Genomic DNA, 19674 nt, shown 5'->3' with positions numbered 1-19674 from the left:
CACTCCCATGGTTGGATGTTGCACTTGAAGCACTGATGTATTTAATATGCAATAAAGCTGCTTTGATTTGGTTTTCTCAATCATCTCCCAACAGTTGTTTCCTGGGTCCTGTTTTGCCCTCACCGCTATTCTTAGTCTTCTTTGTTCTTGTTTCCTGCAGACAGGGGGCTTGGGGGCAGATGCAGAGTCGAGACTTGAAGAAAGGAGGGTGTCACTGAAATACTCTCTCCTTGCAGCATCTGTGGCCACTCTGCTTTGTGTGCATGTGCGTGCGTGTGCGTGCGCGTGCATGTATCTCTATCCGTGCCTGACAGTCAGCTCCAGGGTTTTCCCTACACCACTTCAGGGCTGAGCTTAGCTGCACAAAGGGGCTGGGTGTGATGCCAGGGGGTACTGTCGCTAATCCTGTTGTAGATCCCCTCATGTCTGCGGGCTAGATGTGTGTGTTTGGGAGGAAGGGATTGTTAGGCAGTATTTGTTTGTAAAGCCACTTGCTCTTCAGATAATACTTGCACTAACTTCTATTGAAGCAGTGTGAGCCCCAGCAAAGTTCTTTCCCAAAGTGTCTTTGAAGCCAAGAGCCCATTGAAGGGAAGAAAGGCCCGGAGAGGGGATTAGTTTGTTCAGCAGCTGTGAATTTCAGTGGGAGGTTGATGAACTCGGGAGTCTTTGTTTAAATTAAAGGGGGGGAGAAAAAAGCCTCCGTTGGAGCGAGAGCCCCACTTGGGGCCCTGAACTAACACAAGGAGAAGTCTGAGCTGCAGGGAGCTGTGTACTGACTGCGAAGACTTTTCCCAAACACTTTTGGAAAAGGTGTTGTGAGAAGAGAAGGGGGCGGAGTGTGGGATTAGCATGTGAAATGAAGTTTTCATTGACTCCAGTGGGGGTAGAAGGCTATTTTAATGGCATTTTGTTCTCTTATTTTCTCTTCTTGAGCTCTTTAGAGATATTGTTTTGCTAAGGCAGGCTTTCTTCCCCCTTCTTTCCAGTCTGCGGATTGCCTCTATGGGAGCCAACATAAATATTTCTCCTCCAGGAATGCGGGTTAATTAAAAGGAAATGAATGAGTGGAAGCATCCAATCCAGACCCACAATAGGCGAGTGCCCTGTCCTGCCCTCCCCTCCCACCACCACCAGCACCACCAGCGCTGAGCACGACCCTGTCTCTGTCTTTGCCCTAACCTGCTGCTAAGGCCAGTTGAGGCTGGGATTCTTTTCAAGAAAAGAAAGTCCTGCCTGTGTGTAGGCTTACAGGCCAGGGACAGGAAGGAGACTGTGTTTTGCAACCCCCCACCCCCAGTTCCTTGTCACTTCTCAGGACCTCCCTCTGCTTCTGCCCTACTAAAGAGCACACAAGAGGAGGGAAGGGGCCTGAGTTTCACTGTGCACCCCATGGTAACTTACTAGCTGGTGGACCAAACCAGACATCATTTCCAGCATCAGTTTAAATCTATAAAACAAAAGGTTTGACTAGCTGGCTTGAAGGTGTCTTCCCAAGCAGCCATTCGGGAGTTGTCCATGTTTGAAAAGGAGAGCACAGCCCTGGTAAGAGAGAACCTAAACTCCATGGGTGCAGGGAGGGCAGTGTGGTGTTCACCACTCTATTTCCACTCTGGTGTTTGTTGAATGAACGAATGAATAGGCAAGAAAGGGGGAGGGGAAGCAATACAAATCTAAGGTAACTCAGTAATGTTTTCTTTATAGAACTCACATGAATCTGGTGTCAGTCATACCCATGTGGGAACACAAAACAACCTGTGAAAGAACTTTCGGGCAGTATGACATTTCAAGTACTGACCTGGAGTTATCCAATATGAAGCACAAAATTTCTGCTTTTATACTGAGAGACTCCCCTGGAGAATGCAGCTTCCCTTTACAACATTGTGCTTTTTAAATATTTTCTAGCTGCCTTGCCATATTTTCTTACTGTACACTATCAAAAAATTCTGCCAAGTGGGACAGCCAGGTTGGTATATGCTGCTGTTCACTGAGGGACAAAGAGCAAGTTGGGAGACTCAAGAGGCCCGATCAAAGCTGATGGAAGAAGCAAAGGCCTTTTGCTGACAGAACTGGAAATGAAACACTAGGAAACCCTAAAGGGAAGTTGTCCCCTATATGGGAGGAAGGGGAACCTCTCTTCTCATAAGTGTTAGTGAACCAGAAGAGGTGCAGGAATAAGGCCAGGGCTTTGGGGTCTGACCTGGCCACTGTCTCAGTTCGGAATACGGGAGCCCTTGCACTCTCACAGGTTGGCCCCTGTTACTTACTTGGAGCCATACTCCCTCTGTGCTTTCTCCTGCTCTGGGAGACGCGGGATGAGGTTGTCTAGCATCTGACCAGTGCTCCTGAAGAGCAGACTCAGCGACGGCCTAGGGAGAGAGAGAGGGCTGGGAAGCTCCTTGGGCTACATAGTGTCTGTCAGGGATTGGCTCTTCCCTTCCCAGAGCCCTCTTTCATAAGCAAGTCCCTGCAGTACTGCTTCTCTTGGAGATGAGAACCAGGAGACTCAAGCACCGCAGCAAGCTCTAACTACTGAGGGAACGTATTAGTGGAAGATTTATGTGGCTTATTTATCAATCCTTGGCAGATTAGCCTCAGTCAGGCCAGAATAAGTAGGCCATCAGGGAAGTGAGGCTCTGGGGAGGACGGTATTCTGGCAAGGTGGGAGGGAGGGGAGGGCTACAACTTGTATCTTTCACCCACCTTCCCCTATGTCCCCAAGAGTAAGTTCAATACCTGGGGGTGGGGGAAAAGGGCACATATCACAGTGACTTCAATAAATTAAAAATCCACAGTACTGAACTTCCTATTTGTACTAGTTTACTTATTGAAGAAAAGTATCCAAGGCCCTGAATCCTGCCTGCTTGAGAACCAGATTAGTGAAGAGGAAGGGTCCCAGGTCTTCTTTTCTTATGACCTGCCCTTAGAGGTTCAAACCAGGGTCCAAATGGAAACTGGTTTTGTTGAGCTCAGTCTTGGCTCAGAGGAACAAGGATCCTTTGGGGAAGGAGAAGAGGTAAAGGTGGTTGCTAGGAAGAAATAGGTTAGAGGTAGGGAGAAGGTTACTTTAAAGGGTAGGAAATGACTGGTAATCTGACCTTACGTAATTACTAGACGTTGCCGGTATGTGTCTGGAGCACCTTGGGTGATTGTCAGGAAGGTCAGTGTCCCACTGGTAAAGTCCATTAGAGACAGTGTCACAAGGATGGGTAGCACCTTGGTTTTCAGCAAGGCAGCACTCTAGGGCTCCCACTTCCCCATCTTCAACCCTTGCCTCTAGGAACCAGCTCCCAAAGACATGATTTCCTGGGTCATTTTTCTCAGTCTGTCTTCAGGGAAAGAGGGTAAGGAAGAGGGGGAGAGAAAGCATTAGAGATTCCTGGGGAGAGCTGTTAGCAGGGAATCAGAAGCACAGGAGTGGCTCTGCAGAAGGAAGATGCAGCCGTGATAGAGACCTGGGCGCAGAAAAGGGGGGGCAGGGCGAGAAAATGGGCAAAAGAGAGAAGCCATGGCTTTTTCCCCAGGCGGGCCCTGTGTGTTTGAGAAGGGGCCTTCCCGTGCCTAGGCTCCAGCCTAGGTCCCGCACTAGGGCAACAGGAAGGGAGGAGAGCCGTCTATCTCACCCTGGTCCAAACAAGATCAATAGCTCAAAATCTCAGAGTTCTGACTTAAGAGTGGGCCCCAAGGACCATTCCGACAGCTCCAGGGAGCGCAGCAGAATTTGGGAAACAGTTTGGAAAGTGACGAGCTCCGGACATTGCAGCGTCTCTCTCGGGATCCCTGGGCTTGCGAGTGTGGGATCCGCATTCCCTAGGTTCCTCTATTACTGGGGTCTCTAAAAGAAGCCAAGGACAAACGGGGAAAGGAGCGGGAGAGGAGACCCTTAGGATTTTCTGGCGGGTTTGTGCGCGGCGCCCCCCCGCGGCCGCTCCGCGCGGCTGCAGAAGTACTTGGTGACTCGCCGACGGCACTGCTCGCAGCGGACGGCGCAGCACCAGTGGAACTTGCAGTTGCAGCTGGACACGGTCTCGGCGCGGCGCTCCTCCACCGCCAGCCCGCAGTCCCCGCAGAGCCGGCGGCAGCTGCGCCGCTCCCAGCGGCCCAGGGACCGCCCGCGCCGCAGGCACTCTCGGCCTTCGGTGCCCAGCAGCCCTAGCGTTTTGTTCTCCAAGCAGTAGTCTGGGGAGTCCTCCAAGTGCACCAGCTCCCGCGTGGAGATGGAGCGAAAGGTGTCGGCGATGGCGCCGCGTCCCGCCGCGCTGTTGCCAGCGCCTTGCAGCAGGTCCACCTTGAGAGCGGCGTGGTACTTCTCCTTCAGGTGCGCGCCCACCTCGCGGAACTCAGGCAGCTGCAGCCAGCAGGTCTGCGTGGTGCAGCTGCCAGACACGCCGTGGCACTTACACGTGCGTTTCATGGTGCCCTTCACCGCCTGGGGAAAGAGCAGTGGGCGGGCCAGGGATTAAGCCTGTGGGGACTCTGCCTCTGGGCGGTTGTAAGGCGCCTTAGTATCTCGTTTTTCCAAACTGTTAAGTGAAGAGTTGCTTCACTTAGGGGTTGTAGTGGATGGAGCCGGCTGCCTAACCCCAGGGGCTGCAGGACTCACCTTGCGGCCGGCCTCGTTGTTGTGCAAGTTCATGGCTGCCCGAGCATCCTGTCCTGTCTCCAGGGCATCCACGAACTGCTTGGATATTGCCTCTCCAAAGCCCACGTTGTCACTGCAGCCTCCCCACAGCCACCCTTGACCGCCTGGAAAAGAGCAGGTGGAGGAAAGGTCGCTGAGCAGGTGGGGCAGAGCCGCCTCGACAGCCGTCTCTGATTGGGCTTGGAGGGTCTGGGATGGGGAAAGATTAAGGTTGGGTGAGGGCCTGGTCTCCGGATTAGTTTCAGCCTAGATTTGTTTTTGCCAGTTTTGCGCGTCCACTTCTAGCCGATCCTGTGCCCAGGACTCCGTGACGTAGTAGTTGCCTAGAAGATTCGCCGCGAGGCGCGCGCCCCCCTGCACAGTTTCCAGGCGTTTGGGCAGAGTGTGCAGGTGCCCCGCCAGCGGCCGACCCCGGGAAGGACACAGTGGAACGAAAAAGGTTGAGGAAAGCGCGAGCACTGAGGGGCAGAGCGAGGAACAGTTGAAATCATAGGGAACAGCTCAGTTGGCAGTTGAGCCGGGGGACAGAGGATTAGAGAGGGCAGAGGAGGTCAAGAGTGGGAAGGAGACGGAGGCAGGCAGCGTGGAAGGATGTCCCCGCTATGTTTAGTGAGCGATGGCATTGACTCCTTGGGGAGTGTTGTCCCTTCCTCAGTATTGTGTTTAAATTAAGGAAACTACTCAGTAGGTGAAGGAGGCCCCGGCTACATTTAACCTGGTTTGACACACAGGGTTTAGGCTTAAACTGGTTCACCTGATTTCCCTTAAGATTTAGAAGAATGCCACTCCTTGTCGCACCACCCAGCTACCCACCAATCTTCAGTCTTCACTTGAACTTTCCTGGCCTGCCCTACCCACCCCCAATATCACTACTCACCCAGTTGCCCGTTTCGGGAGTCATCACAGCCACAGTTGTCAAAATCCCCAAGGCTGCAGTTCCTAGTGAGAGTGTACATGACCCCAGCAGAACTGATGGCATGAACAAATGCTGTCTCCCGATTAGCTGGCAGGAACCAAAGAGTGGGAGAGTTAGAGGGAGGAGCTGCAACCCAGCCTCCCTCTGAGGGAGGTCCTGCCTCCCTTGAATCATTCTCTCCTTTCCCGGCTCCATCCTATCTCCCCACCTTTATAATGCACCTTACTCTCTTCCAGGGTCTACTCCAGCCCTGGTCTCAGCCCTACTCTTCTCCCCTCCCATCTTTTCAAGTCATGCACCTTATGATCAGGTGGCTAGATTTTTGTTGACATACGTGGTTGTAAAGGATTTAGGTGGGAAAGAGCTTGAGGAAGAAATGGAGGAGGAGATGGAACTGAAGGCCAGGCTATCAAGAACCCACCCCCACTTCCTCCTGGAACATCAAAGTCTAAGAGGCATGCACCACCTCGTTCTGAAAGAACCTCTGACTGCCAGCTTTGTTATTTACTGGCATGGCCACCCTGTCTTCTCCATGGGGATCTGGTCTCCAAGTCTGCCCCCACTTGCCTTGTACCTCTCTGCTGAGCCCGCTGAAGGAAGGGGCTAAGAGAAAAGAGGATTACGACCCTACCTACCTCTTGATGTTATTTATATTGTGAGGAAGCCTTTAGCTAACAGACAAGGTCCATCTGTTGAGCAGTGAGTGTGTTGGGGAGGAATGACAAAAGCTCTGTAGGTAGGAAAAAGGAGCTGGAGATGGAACAGAGAAGAACCCAGAGAGGGAGATGACCTGAGAGTAAAGACCAGGTGAGGAATTAGGGCACAGAGGAGGCAAGGGCCGTCCCTGGAGAGTGGGGCTCTAACCTGTGGCCAGGGGGTCCAGGGAGCTGTGGCCGAGGCTTTCCTTACCACTGCGAAGGCCACCGTGGCTGGACAGCTGCAGGGCTCTCTCGGGGCAGTTCCAGCGGTCCCAGGCAAACTGGTATTTACATTCTTCAATGCCGCTCTGGGCGCCCGCAGCCACGCTGCTGGAGTAGATCAGGTAAGCCTGCAGGGTCACAGGGCCAGCGCTCAGGCTCTCCCATCCCTCCAGAACAACGACAGAGTGAGCACTTCACACATGCAGTCTCATTTAACTCCACAAATAGCCGTGTGAAACAGGAATCACTTTATAGATTAGGAACCGGAGGCTCAGAGAGGTGAAGTAAAGCACCTTGCCTAAGATCCCACAGCTAGCAAATACTAGCAGTTGGAATGGAGTTCAGTTTTATCAGACACTAGGCTAGCTATTCATTATACTATTCTGCCTCTCCAAAGTGATCCCCAAGGACATAAATCACGAATTTTCAGCTGTTCTCTTCCCATTACTATCTTAGAAAATAACGTTTTGAAACTGAAAATGTCCTCAGAAATAATGCAGTACAATGCCAGCATTGTGAAGATGGAAGACGGCACCCGTCCCACCACTACACGAGGAAGGTTGTGACTGCAACCTGACACCCTGAAAGGCTGTCAACTTTTCTGGCTTTGGAAATTCTGGCTCTAAACTCACAACCAATACTCCTGAGTCCTTGTCTTGGCTCTAACACTAGTTTGCTTTGGGGTGTGTCACTAACCCCCTCTGTGCCACAGCTTTTCTGTCTGTAACGGATTCAGCATAATAAAAGATGTGGATATAATGAAAAGAAATTGGCACATACAGTTTTCAGTCAAGAAGCTAAGATTAGTAAAACCCAAACAAATCAAAGGAATTTTTTTCTTACCTTTGGACCAGTCATCAGAAAATTGTTCACTGACCTAGAAGAAAGAAAAACCACTGATCATAATGGAGAGGCACCAACTCATTTCTGCTGCCGAGAGCTAGAAGGGTTACTTCAGGAAATAAGATTTATAGGAAGAAAGGGAAAAAGGTTTTGCCAAGGAAAAATTATGCATAAGGAATCTACTAAAGACAACTTATTTAACAAAAAGAGGATATGTACAAAAGGAGCTAGTATTGTGCTTTCTTTAGATTTTTTAAATTTCAGATACCAAAAATGTTGGGAGTAATGTTTGATCACTGCTTTGCCATGGGTGAGAAGAGAAATAGCATTAACTCATTACTGTGTACCAGATGCTCTACTCTCACTACTTTACATGTTGATTTTGTTAAAGCCTTACTATCACGGGCATTATTATCTCTATTTTTCAAATAGGGAATCTCAGACTCAAAAAAGTATTTAAGATCACCCAGCTTATAAGTGATTGAATCAGGATTTGAATCCAGGTCTGTCTGACTCCACTGGACTCTGAGAAGGATAGTTCTCTAAGCGGAAAAACGTAAACAGTGGAATATCTTCCTAGGGATTGAAATAAATTACAAAAACAAATAATTTGACTCTGGAAAATAGTTTGGCTGTTCCTTTCAAAACTAAAAATGGACTTGTCATAGGATTTAGCAGGTCCATTCTTGGGCATTTATCCCTGAGAAATGAAAACTTATTTTTACTTAAGATCCTGTAATTGGATGCTCATAGCAACTTTATTTAAAATAACCAAAAATTTGAAACTGTCTAAATGTCTTTCAAAGGGTGAGTGGTTAAAATAACTGTGGTACATCTATACCGTGGAATACTACTCAGCAATGAAAAGGAATGAACAACTGATATGTACAACAACTTGAATGAATCTCAAGGAGATTATACTGAGTGATCAAAGCCATTCTCAAAAGGATACATACTGTAGTGCATGATTTCACTTATGTAACAATTGTGAAATACATAATTATAGAGCTGGAGAATAGCTTAGTGGTTTCCAGGGGTTAGGGGTAAGGGATGGGTGTGCTATAAAGGGGTAATGCCAGAGAGTCTTGTGATGGTAGAATTAAGTGTCTTGATTGTGGTGTGATTATGCAAAGCTATATGTGTGGCAAAATTTTATATAAAATTGGTGGTCTGAATGATCTTTATAAATATTATACTACAGTTGTAAGATGTTACGACTGGCTTGTGTGGGACTTCCCTGCACATGTCTTTGCAACCTTCTGCCAGTCTATAATTATATAAAAATAAAAAATTCAGTGTATACATACATAACCTGGAGTGCCTGAGATTTGGCAAATGGACTTCAGGATTTGCATTTGAAAATTAACCCAAATATATTACCTGTTATCTTTCTTTTCCCATTATAATGGAAGAAAGTAACATGGGAATCATTATGTATTGTTCCATGAAAGTTGGTCTACCCTGCAACTGTAAAGGCCAATAAGATGTTGGCCATCATCAGAAAACAGATTGGAAACTAAAGAGACTGAAAAAGTTCAGTCTCCTGTCAGAGGCCAAAAGAGCTTGGCTGACTCTCTTCATACAAATCACACACACCTAAAATGTGGATAGTTTTTGAAAAACAGTATTATAAACTGGGAGGCTTCCATGTGAGAGAAGATGAAGAAGATTTGGAAAGAAATGTAATAGAATTTTAGAAAATCATAAAAGACTATGTAGTCTAGCAAAACTTTAAAGCTTGGCAGGCAAAATCAAGTTGACTGAAAAGTACTCCTGTCTTGGGGGCGGTAGTGCCGGCAAAGAATAAATGTAAATTCAAAACAATTTAAATGAATTCACAATTGCTAAAACCATTATGGGTTTGCAGATAAATTTCTGATCCTGAAAGACTTATTGCAATGATCATTTCACAATATATGCACATACTGAATCATTGTATTGCATTCCTGAAACTAATATTATCTGCCAATTGTTCTCAGAAAGAAAAAAAGACTGTGTTTCCTTGTGGTGAGCACCAAAGGAGGAAGACCTTGTTTTTGATTAATGTGACAATGGCAAGATTTCCTTTTGGGGGGTAAAATATAATATGGATCACAGGAAATACAGTGAGTGTGTGATATCAGGAGGTAGAAAGAGAGCCAGAGAAGAAGGAATTGAAGTGTTTTATGGATACTAGCTATGGACAGTTGTATGATTGAAGGAAAGGTGCTAACAAATAATAGAAGATAGAATTTTGTTTAGCAGATGGAGGCCGATCTCTACACGATGGGTCAAACAGCAACTCCTGGACAGAGGTGCAGGCTCCCCATTCCCCGTATGTACAGTCGCTGATGGTACCACCCACACTGGGCCTCACTCGAATGGCTTATGTCTTCCTGAGCCCTCCCAACTATTCTCAGACCTTTTCTTGAACTCCAGGTTTGCATATCCAAATATATTCTTGACATCTCCATTTCAGTGTTTAATAGGCATCTCAAGCTTAATACATGCAAAACTGAACTCCTGAACTTCACGGCCACCATCCCAAGCCTGCTCCTTCTGTAGTCTACCCCATCTAAGTAAAGGACAGTCCCTCCTTCTCATTGCCAGACAAAAATCTTAGACTCACCTTTGACTCCTTTCTTTCTCCCACACCACGTATTCAACCTGCCCTCAAACCCTGCCAGCTGCGGCTCAAAATATACCCAGACCCTAACCAGTTCTCAGCACTTTCGCTGCCACCACCCTGGTCCAAGCTGTCACTCTCTTGCCTCGATTATTGTTAAAGTTTCCAACTGATCTCCTTGCATCCACCTGTATTCTCCCATATTCTATTCTCAAAATGACCGGTCCCTTTAAAGATGGATCCCTTTAAAATATAAATCAAAAATTTCCATTCTCTGCTCAAAATCTTCTAGTAGTTTCCTATCTCACATAGAGGGGAAGCCAAATTCTTATGGTGGGCCATAAGATCCTATGCAGTGTGGCCCCCAGCTCCGCCTCTGGCCTAATCCCGCTGCTCTCCCCTTGCTGACTGCTGCAGCCATGAGGTCTCCCGCTCCTCAGACACGCGGGGCACTGTCCAGCCTCCGGGCCATCGCACCTGCTGCCCTCTGCCTGGAGTGCTTTCTACTCAGACACCTGCATAGCCTGTTCCCTCACTTGCTTCAGGCCTTTTAATCAAATGCGTCATCCTCCTCGAACGGTCCCCCACCTCTTTTCTGTGCTTCATTCTTTTTCTCATGGCACTTTCAGAATCTGTACACCATGTTTTACAACTTTATAGTTTTACCTTTGCCTCCTCCCACTAAACTGTAAACTTCATTAAGGCAGATTGGAGGGGGTGGGGAGACTGTTTTGTTCACCAAGTCTTACCAGTGCCTTGAACAGCGCCTAGGGATAATAAGGATTTAATAAATTTACGCTGAATGAAAGAATGAAGGAACTCACACTTAGGGGTGGGAGCGGGAGGAAGGGCCACCTGAAGAAACTCAGAAGGACAACTATCCAGAGAGAGAGGGGAATAGGAGAGAATCCCTTATCTATGCCCACAGGCTCAACTACCATGATTATGCAATGTCTCCCAAATCTTCACCCCCATCCCTGACTGTCATCTTGAGATCCAGAGCTGCATTTCCAACTGAATGCTGGACTTCTCTACTGGGCATGTTTCAAAATCGTGAAGGCAATATGCCTAACAGTCAACTTATCTTCCTTTGCCATTTCTCCTGACTTGACCATGTTTTGTTAATAGAGCCACCGTTTCTCCACATTTTCCCCAGTCCATTCTCACCATCTAATCAGTTAGTGAGACCTATGTGTATTTTACCTCTATCATAGTTTTCACTTGCCAATTCCCTCCTTCCTCTTTCACTCTCTCAGGGACTCTCACTGTCACATCTTGTTTGTGGCCTCCAACTTAGACCATTGTAGAAGTCCCACTAACTGACCTCTCTAGTTAAAGTTTTCACCCCATTCCAATCCAATGTCTATTCAGTCTGCAACTAGATCAGTCTTCTGAAAGGCTGATCCTGATATCATCCTGCTCAAGAGTCTTTCTTAGTTCTCCAACTCAAGGCACTCTGACCATACATACCTTTCCAGCCTCATTTCCCATGGAATAGCCCTACTTGTCCAATCCTCTAGTCAAGCTGAATCAGCTGCTATTCCTGGACACCATACATTCATACCCCTACACCTGCGCTCATGCTATTCTTTTACATCTTGCCTACTCTTAGTATTTGCAACCAGTGGTGCTGGAACAGCTGGATATCCACATGCAAAAAAATGAAGTTGGGCCCATACCTCACACCATATACAAAAATTAACTCAAAATAGATCATAGACCTAAATGTAGGAGCAAAAACTATAAGACTCTTAGAAGAAAATGCAGTTATTAAGTTTTTATGAACTGGGGTCACGCAGTGTTTCTTGTAAATATGATGCCAAAAGCACAAGTTTCCAAAGAAAATACTGAGAAACTGGACTTCATCAAAATTAAAAACTTTTGTGCTTCAAAAGGCACCAAAAAAGCCCTAGCCGTTTTGGCTCAGTGGTTAGAGAGTTGGCCCCTGGACTGAAGGGTCGCAGGTTCGATTCTGGCCAAGGGCACGTACCTCGGTTGCAGCCTCGATCCCTGGCCCTGGTCGGGGTGCATGCAGGAGGTGACCAATTAGTGTGCCTCTCTCACATCGATGTTTCTCTCTCTCTCTCAGTCTCTCTCCCTCCCACTCCCTGTGAAAAGCAATGGAAAAAATATCCTCGGGTGAGGATTTTTTTAAAAAGGCACCAAAAAAGAAAGTACAAAGACAATCCACAGAATGGAATTATTTGCAAGTCATATATCTGGTTAGACACTTACACTCAGAATATATAAAGAGCACTTATAGCCCAGATTCTGCATATGAATGTCCAGCATTCAGTGTTTTCTTTGAATAATAGGCTTGGTTTCTCTCTACCCTTTAATCTCATTTCTTGAGGTCCATAAACAGTCTCTGGGTTTATGAAGCTCTAGTTGGCCTACTTCAGGAGAGACAGTGTAATTACTGTAATTGGGGTGGTGGCCCGGGGGAAAGAAGAAGTGGTAGCGAATGAATGTAGGTGCACATCTCCCTCTGGAGATTTGGCACAGAGAGAGTACGGGGGGGGGGGGGGGGGGGGGGGGGGGAGGGGGAGGATTAAGGGGAGGGAACAGAGTATGGAGCTGCCTGGAGCTGTAGCTAGAAGGTGTTCACTGAAGCAACTTGTTGTTAATTCTCACCCAAGGATATTTTTCCCATTGCTTTTCAGAGAGAGTGGAAATGAGGGAGGGAGGGGGGAGAGAGAGACACACACACACATCTATTGGTTGCCTCCCACACACACCCCAGGATTGAACCTGCAACCCTTCAGTCCGAGGGCCAGCGCTCTAACCACTGAAACACTGGCCGGGGCTGAAGCAACTTTTCCTTAGAATGAATATCTCACAGCCAGCTTTTCACCTCACTGAACCGACAAGATGCCTTGGGCCCAGGACAGCCCAAACACAGCTCTTTCTGAGCAAGTTTTCATGTGCTTCTCTCTATCTGCTACAGCATAGGATCCACAGAACACACACACACACACACACACACACAGTTACAGAGAAGGCAGGCCTTACTAATCACTGGGGAAAAATATCCCATGGGTTCAAAAGTTTTTACTACCCTCTTGGACAATACCCAGGGATAGGTACAACTCACCATACAATTAGAAAGAGTTAAGTTTTAAAGTGCAAATGCTTTTCAAGGGTGAACCGCGTGACTAATTCTTTTAGCGTAAAATATAAGTAATTGAAATCTGCTCTTTCCTATTTAGCTAAGGGGGGGATTTAGGAAGTAGAAGTCACAAGATAATCTGAAGTCTTGTAGAGAAGAGAAGTATTCGGAATTTCAAAGACAAATTTCCTCTTACTTAAAAATGTATCGAGCGGGAACAGAGGCGATGTCGGAGGGGAGCTCTGTTTCGGCAGAGCCATGGCACAGAAGCCAGGTTAGGGTGGCCGAGCAGTTAGGAAACGAGAGCAGCTAGTGCAGGCGCATTGAAGGAGTGTGGGTGGCCTTGAAAGGAAAGGGAGAAATGCAGGGAAGACTGGGGCCAAGTGAAGGCTTTTTCAAGAAGAGTATAAAAGGGGAAATTAAGGAATATACAAGTTTGGGTCATATCCCCATAGTCATTTCACCAATTTAAACTCCATCTGGTTCTTCAAAGGGAATTCAGCCCTATAAGTAATCCTCAAAAAATTATTTATAAATATGAATTTTCTGTATTATAATGCAATGCCCTAAAATATATTTTTAAGAAGTCTCATAAGCCAGTTGGTTTCTTAAAGATAAACAGGGGCGTCCGTTTGGGTAGTAGTCCTTGCATTGCAATTTACATGAAAATCCCACAGAATCTCAAATCCAGTCCTTGACAAATAATTACTGGCAAAGGCCATATAATGGTCTCCGCCAAACAATCTCAGGCAGATTCTTTCCCAGGCAAATCACAAATTTTCAAGGGATCATCTTTTGCCCTGAAAGTGAAATGACATTTGTGTTCCAGGATATTTTATAGAGAGATAGGTTGTCCTCCCTTGTCCCCATTTCCTTCCTTCTTTATGTATTGTAGCAAACTCCGCTGAGAAACACTGGGCTACAAAAAAGCACTTTGGCACTTAGCATTTAAATGAGGCCTCTAACTGGGAATGAGCTGTGCTCATTCTCCGTGGTCTCTAAGTGAGAGCTGCTAAGGAACAGCTCCAGCCGCTGTCCCCTGAAAGCCTGGGATTGCGGGGACCTCGGCCAGGATCATTATGGACGCGGAGCATTGTGTTTTGTTTTCTGACCTTGTTACCTTGGTCCCTGTAGTAGACTTTAGAAAATATTCCCTTTCTCAGTTGCATTGATGGATGCAATAGTGGTTTAAGTCAGGATCGAGAAGGTAGGTATACAGGGTAACTCTAAGGATTGTCCTACAAAATGACCAGGTGAACGGTCCAAGAGGGACAATTGACAGGCTTTGGCACTTTGCTACCATTTTCACTACTTAATGGAACGAAATCCATGGATGGTAAAAATGCCCTCTCCTCAGTCTGATGTATCCATCAATTTCTGGTTTGAAGGACTTCTCTCTTTATTAACTTGTGTTCTTGATTTCTCACACTGAGTGGGGGCGGGGGATCATATCTGTGTGATGTTCCCCAAGATTCGCTCTAATTACTGGCACTGGATCTCTTGGACACGGGATAGTGGGTTCCTTTTCCTACCCCTCTTCTTCCTGTTTTGAGCCGTGGCAGTATTTGGAAGATTTAGACTAAAAGAATACGTGCAGTTGAAAATGCTACAGAAAGTATACATGAAGCAAGTTTAGGCAGGGCGATCACTGGTGAAGCTGACTATGGGGGTTTATTGTACGTGCTGTTTTCTCTGTGTTTGTGCAAGGAAGGAAGGAAGGAAGGAAGGAAGGAAGGAAGGAAGGAAGGAAGGAAGGAAGGAAGGAAGGAAGGAAGGAAGGAGGGAGGGAGGGAGGGAGGGAGGGAGGGAGGGAGGGAGGGAGGGAGGGAGGGAGGGAGGGAGGGAGGGAGGGAGGGAGGGAGGAAAAGAAAAATTTCATAGTATAAAAGTAAACAACAGAATGCTCCTGAAGCAATATTCCATGCAATATGGGCTCCACCAGACACCTTGCAGGATAATATGGCGAATCTATTGGTTTGCTATTTATTATTCTGGATGTTGGTGTGGAAAGGAAACTTCAAAGTCCGATATGGTGCACCTGAAAAGCCTGAGTAACGGAAAAGGACTGGGATTTATGGTAGCAAAAGACAATTACAGGGATCTTTGTTAAAAATATTTATTAAAAAATACAATTTTTGTCTGTATCTAGTTGCATATATGGGCAAGTTACAGAATCACAGTGTTGAATGAAGGGGAAATTCTTCCTTAGGCAGGATGGTTTAAGCTTGGCCTAGAAAACACAAGAATTTCATCTATAGAGCTGCATAGAAATACTGAACTATTGGCCTACTTACAGGGTCTACTGAGACCACTGGAACATAGCCTCAGTCTGTGCTGGTACTGGAACATGCTCACGGTGGGAAAACAGCCGACTGAGAAAAGTGAATTTGTGCTGGACGGATAGCAGTAAATTTAAATGACCTCCTTATGGTCTGATTTCTCTTGGCCTGGAGGAAACTCTGACCTAAGAAGCACATAGAGATGATATGATCAAGCACAAGGACCTACAATAAAGATTGAGGAAACAAACCATAAAAGTTTGTCTTATAAGGAGACTAGCGAGTCTGTCCAGAGTGGATGATAGTTTTTTTCAAGAGGCCCTTGGAGTGTAGGCTTATTTCAAATGGGAGGCAATGGGGAATGTTATTTATGTGAACCAAGCTCCGAGTTTCCCCCAACTATTAACCCAGTCTGGTCTTTCACCTGGGAAGAAAAATCTGCTTTCTGAAAAAAATGAGGGTTTAGCCTAAGAAAAACTGTACTGACCTCTCTTTCTAAGCCCTCTGAGTTCTCCTCTACCTCTGATGGAAATAGAGTAAGTGGAGCCCAGAAAAAAGGGGATTTTATTAACAGTTCCATGAGAGATTAGCATTACCCAGTATAGAGCAGCATGAAAGCAATTGTCCCAGCTGGGTGAAACGAAAAAAGTAAACTCCTTCCAAGGAAGAGAGAGGGTTTGGATTGAAACTCTTTTTCTTCTGGTCCTTTTTTTTTTTTTTTTTTTTAATCCCTTTTACCTCTATATAATATCATAAAAAGGAGATCCTTCTTTGAGTCATACTATCACACACACACACAGACGCGCTGTCCCTCCCCATCACTTGTACAAACTGGTTTCATAAGAAAACCTGTAACAAAGTGTCTCCTCCCAGGACCTCATAGCCTTCGTAAATAATAATAATAACAACAATAGAAATAGATTATTATTGTTGTTATTATTTATAGCAAGAGAAGTAGAAACTCTGAAAGGGAAAACTCAGGTCCCAGGTTGTTGAGGAAATCAATGACAAAAGTGGGAACTGAGCTTCTCCGATCACGCCTCAAGCCCTTAGAACTCCCTGCACCGCAGCCAGTAGCCCAACCCTGCTCGGACTTAGCCCACGGATCCCTGCTATTTTTTTTTTTTATGGACTATGAACTTTATTAATCAGAGAAGCTATTAGGCATGGGATCCTTTAATTGGCATATTATAACCCAGGTTCCAAAGCGATTTCTCACACCTGACTTTGTTTCCCTAACTTCAGAGATTCCCAGCCTCTGCGAGGATGAGACAAAGGTTAGTGGGTCCTCACTTGAGTGCCCTTGTCCTTTTGGTTTTTGTTAATGGGAAAACTCAAGAAAAACTTAATAGGGAACGAATTACCATGAATGCAATGATTTTTAAATGAGTGTGTATTTTACTGGCCGTAACATACATTTGAAAACTTGTTGCGCATATGCGCAGGGTCAGTTTAGCTCTCGGTGATGTTTGGTGAGATATGGATGCAAAGACACCCCCCCCCCCATAACCGAGGGCTTTCTGATCAGGGGTTTTGCATGTCATAATCATCAGATGAAATTTCGGGAGCCACAGACGGGTTACTCTAAAAACGTACATGTAGAGGACCATGGGATGATGTATTTCAAAAACTGCTTTAAAACATGAAGATTTCAGATAAAGTCTTGCTCTACTGCAGAAAAGAAACCGACCTTAAGTCCTTTGGAAAAGAGCAAAGGTAGTGATCTCTGTAAAGAAAGTGAGCCAAGCCATGGAAACCTGTTCCCCGGTGCGTCTTTCCGATTCGGTGACTGAGTTGAGGAGAGCGAGAGACAGAGAAATGGACAGAACTGGAAAGACCCAGTATCATATGAGACATCATTTGGAGTCACATGAAGGCAACAGTTGAGGAAAAACCTGTTCCAGGGCCATTCATTCCAGATGAGTCAATGTGTTGGAAGTAGAAAGTCAGATTGGTCCATCTCTGGCCACCATTATAGGCGTCACCACTTGCTCGGCTGTATTGTGCTTTCCCATACTCTTTTCTTTTTTTGGGGGGGGGGAATGCCATTAAGAATTAAGAAAACAAATTAAAAAAAAGATTTTTCTCAAGTTTCTAAAGGATAATTCTTTCCAAAGGGTCCCAACAAGAGCAAACCGTGGAGAACGCTTTCCCCCTGTTATTTTGCAGAGCGCCCTAGTGAAACTGCACATCGGAGGCACATGTCATTTCATTCTTTCCTTTCAAGCCCAGAAATTTCTGCCGATGGGCTCTTTTTGACAGTAATTTCAGGCGAGCCCACAACTGAACAGCCAAGCAGAAATTGTGGTTCTCTATTTGTTAAATGCTTTTGAGGTCCTCACATAAAAGGTTAATGATAATGAAGCGCTAAGAGAAACATCTGAAAGCCTGCGGTTGGCCAAATTTCTCGGCGTGGCACAAAGGGAGAGATGACCTCACGCAAAACCCTGATAATTCCATTATAAGAATCATCAAGAGTGAATGCGAAATTTAAAAATCACGTTTCAAATGCTACCAAACCCACCAAACCCTTGGCAAAGTATAAATATTTCATTCAAATTGGGGCTTATGGGGGGAAAGGCAATTAAAATCTAATCGCATTATACAGATTTGTATATTTTCTCCTCAAAGTCAGGCAAGGCGAGGAGGGGCTCCTAAAGCCTGTTTTTAAATTAGAACTTCCTTTCACATGTCTTCTTTCTTCTTTCTTTTTGAATCCAGACACTTGAATTTGGACAGACAAGCAACCCGGCCACCTTTCAGTGTGGCTGTGTCAGTATCAGAATGAAATGAACATGACCCCTCCAGCAGGGAAGGGACACACAGTAAAGGTATTTTTTATAGAACAATTCCTCACACTGCCCTGGTGACTGGGGGAAGGAATCTCGTGTTTCTCTTTTGCTGATACTGAATCAGCTGAAGAACACCATGGCCATCAGGAGAAATGCTCTGAAATAAAAACGCTCCCTTTGTCTTTTTGTTCTCACGAGGGAGACAGAAAAGAAAGATTTTTTTGAACAAGAAATATTTAATTGAAATACCAATTTAAAACGGACCAATTATTTGGTGGTTCAGTATATAATCAGAAATGTTGCAAATTATTGCGTTAACTGGCAAACAGTTGTATCAATTTGGCATACATCTTATCAACTCTCTAATAAAGATGGCTATACTCATTTATAATAAGAATGCACTCTCAATTAGCCCAAGAAGCTAATTTCAGCAAAGAAATTCCTATTTTTGCTTCCTCGACAGCTTATGTAGCAGTTAGATTCGTATCTTGGTTAAATAGACGGTCAAAATGAAAACTGATAGAGAGACTGAGCTTAGATCTTAACTGAGGAAAAAGCCCCAACACCCGAGCAACATGCATTTCCTAGATCTTACGTCTGTAGGTTACTGTGTACTCGCTTATTAACTTTCCCATGTATAGATACTTTATGTGGTTCCCAAGAGCTAGGAGCAAATGATGATCGTATCACCTATCATTTGCGCAGTGGTTTATAGTTTACAAAGCACTTTAACACACGTCATCTCATTCGCTGAGCAATTTAGAAAAGTTTGTAAACTGGATAAATTAAACAAATTTGTGGAAAAGTTTAGATTTCTAAATATTTTATTTCAAACATGTTTGTTAGCCCAGTACCAACTCAGTAGCTCAAGTTAATTTCTAATCTCAGGAAGTGACGATATGAGCTGTTACTTAGAATATTCGGAAAACATTAAAGTCAGACAGTGCAAAATAAGATCCCACTGAACTTTTGTCTTCACCTCAAAGATCAGATGCAACATGCAGTAGAACTTGCTTTGGAGCACCTTCTTCTCCATAATGCTGGAATCAGGGTTTGGTAAAAAAAAAAAGGGGGGGGGGAGGGCTACTGCCTTTCCCCCAAGGCCACTTAGAATATTTGTAATATAGCAATTTAGCAAAATAGGAACCCCCCACCTTTTAATTCTTTAATTGGTAGGAGCCTGAAGATGTACTGAAATCAGCCATAAATTCGGAGAGCCCTGCTCCCCGGGAAGGCTTTCCTGGGAGAGATCCCGAGGCGTCCTACACTCCTGGAAATGAGAGCGAGCGCTCTCCCCTACGGCACAGGCACTGGCCTCGCGCTAAGTCCCAGGTTACTTACCAGCTATGGCTGAGCTGGAGGGCACAGGTGAAAAGAAAGATGCACACAGAAGGCTTCATAAGCGACATAATCCTCTGGAGCGACAGGGAGAATCCTAAAAACTTGGGAGACAGTGGTGAGGTGGGAAGTATCCTCCTCGCACCCCAACTCCTTGGTGTGTAAGCGATCCCAACAGAGTTAAGGGGAGGTGAAATGGAGCTGCCAAACTTCCCAAGAAGAGATTATCT

The 19674-nt window shown here is 45.6% G+C and overlaps 1 protein-coding gene across 1 annotated transcript; it reads right to left on the bottom strand.

The window, feature by feature from the left end:
• Nucleotides 1-3883: 3883 nt before the first annotated feature.
• On the bottom strand, nucleotides 3884-19515 carry WNT8B (Wnt family member 8B). Its single transcript, XM_087824161.1, has 6 exons — nucleotides 19448-19515; nucleotides 7322-7355; nucleotides 6468-6606; nucleotides 5520-5645; nucleotides 4604-4746; nucleotides 3884-4429 (listed from the first exon to the last, which is right to left on the bottom strand). Exons 1-6 carry the CDS (start codon nucleotides 19513-19515, stop codon nucleotides 3884-3886), a joined length of 1056 nt encoding a protein of 351 aa, XP_087680287.1.
• Between the last annotated feature and the right edge of the window lie 159 nt (nucleotides 19516-19674).

Source organism: Miniopterus natalensis, chromosome 14 (genome assembly GCF_054644295.1).
Source record: "Miniopterus natalensis isolate mMinNat1 chromosome 14, mMinNat1.hap1, whole genome shotgun sequence".
Taxonomy (NCBI): Eukaryota; Metazoa; Chordata; class Mammalia; order Chiroptera; family Miniopteridae; genus Miniopterus; species Miniopterus natalensis.
This window is presented reverse-complemented; position numbering and strand designations above follow the sequence as displayed.

What these genes read in the sequence shown, in the direction of transcription:
- WNT8B (XM_087824161.1), bottom strand. Translation starts at nt 19,515, where the DNA reads ATGTCGCTTATGAAGCCTTCTGTGTGCATCTTTCTTTTCACCTGTGCC. An exon ending in CTCCAGCTCAGCCATAGCTG is followed by an intron (nt 7,356 to 19,447) that starts GTAAGTAACCTG and finishes TCTTTCTTCTAG; the next exon opens with GTCAGTGAACAATTTTCTGA. An exon ending in CCACGGTGGCCTTCGCAGTG is followed by an intron (nt 5,646 to 6,467) that starts GTAAGGAAAGCC and finishes GGTTCCTGCCAG; the next exon opens with CTAATCGGGAGACAGCATTT.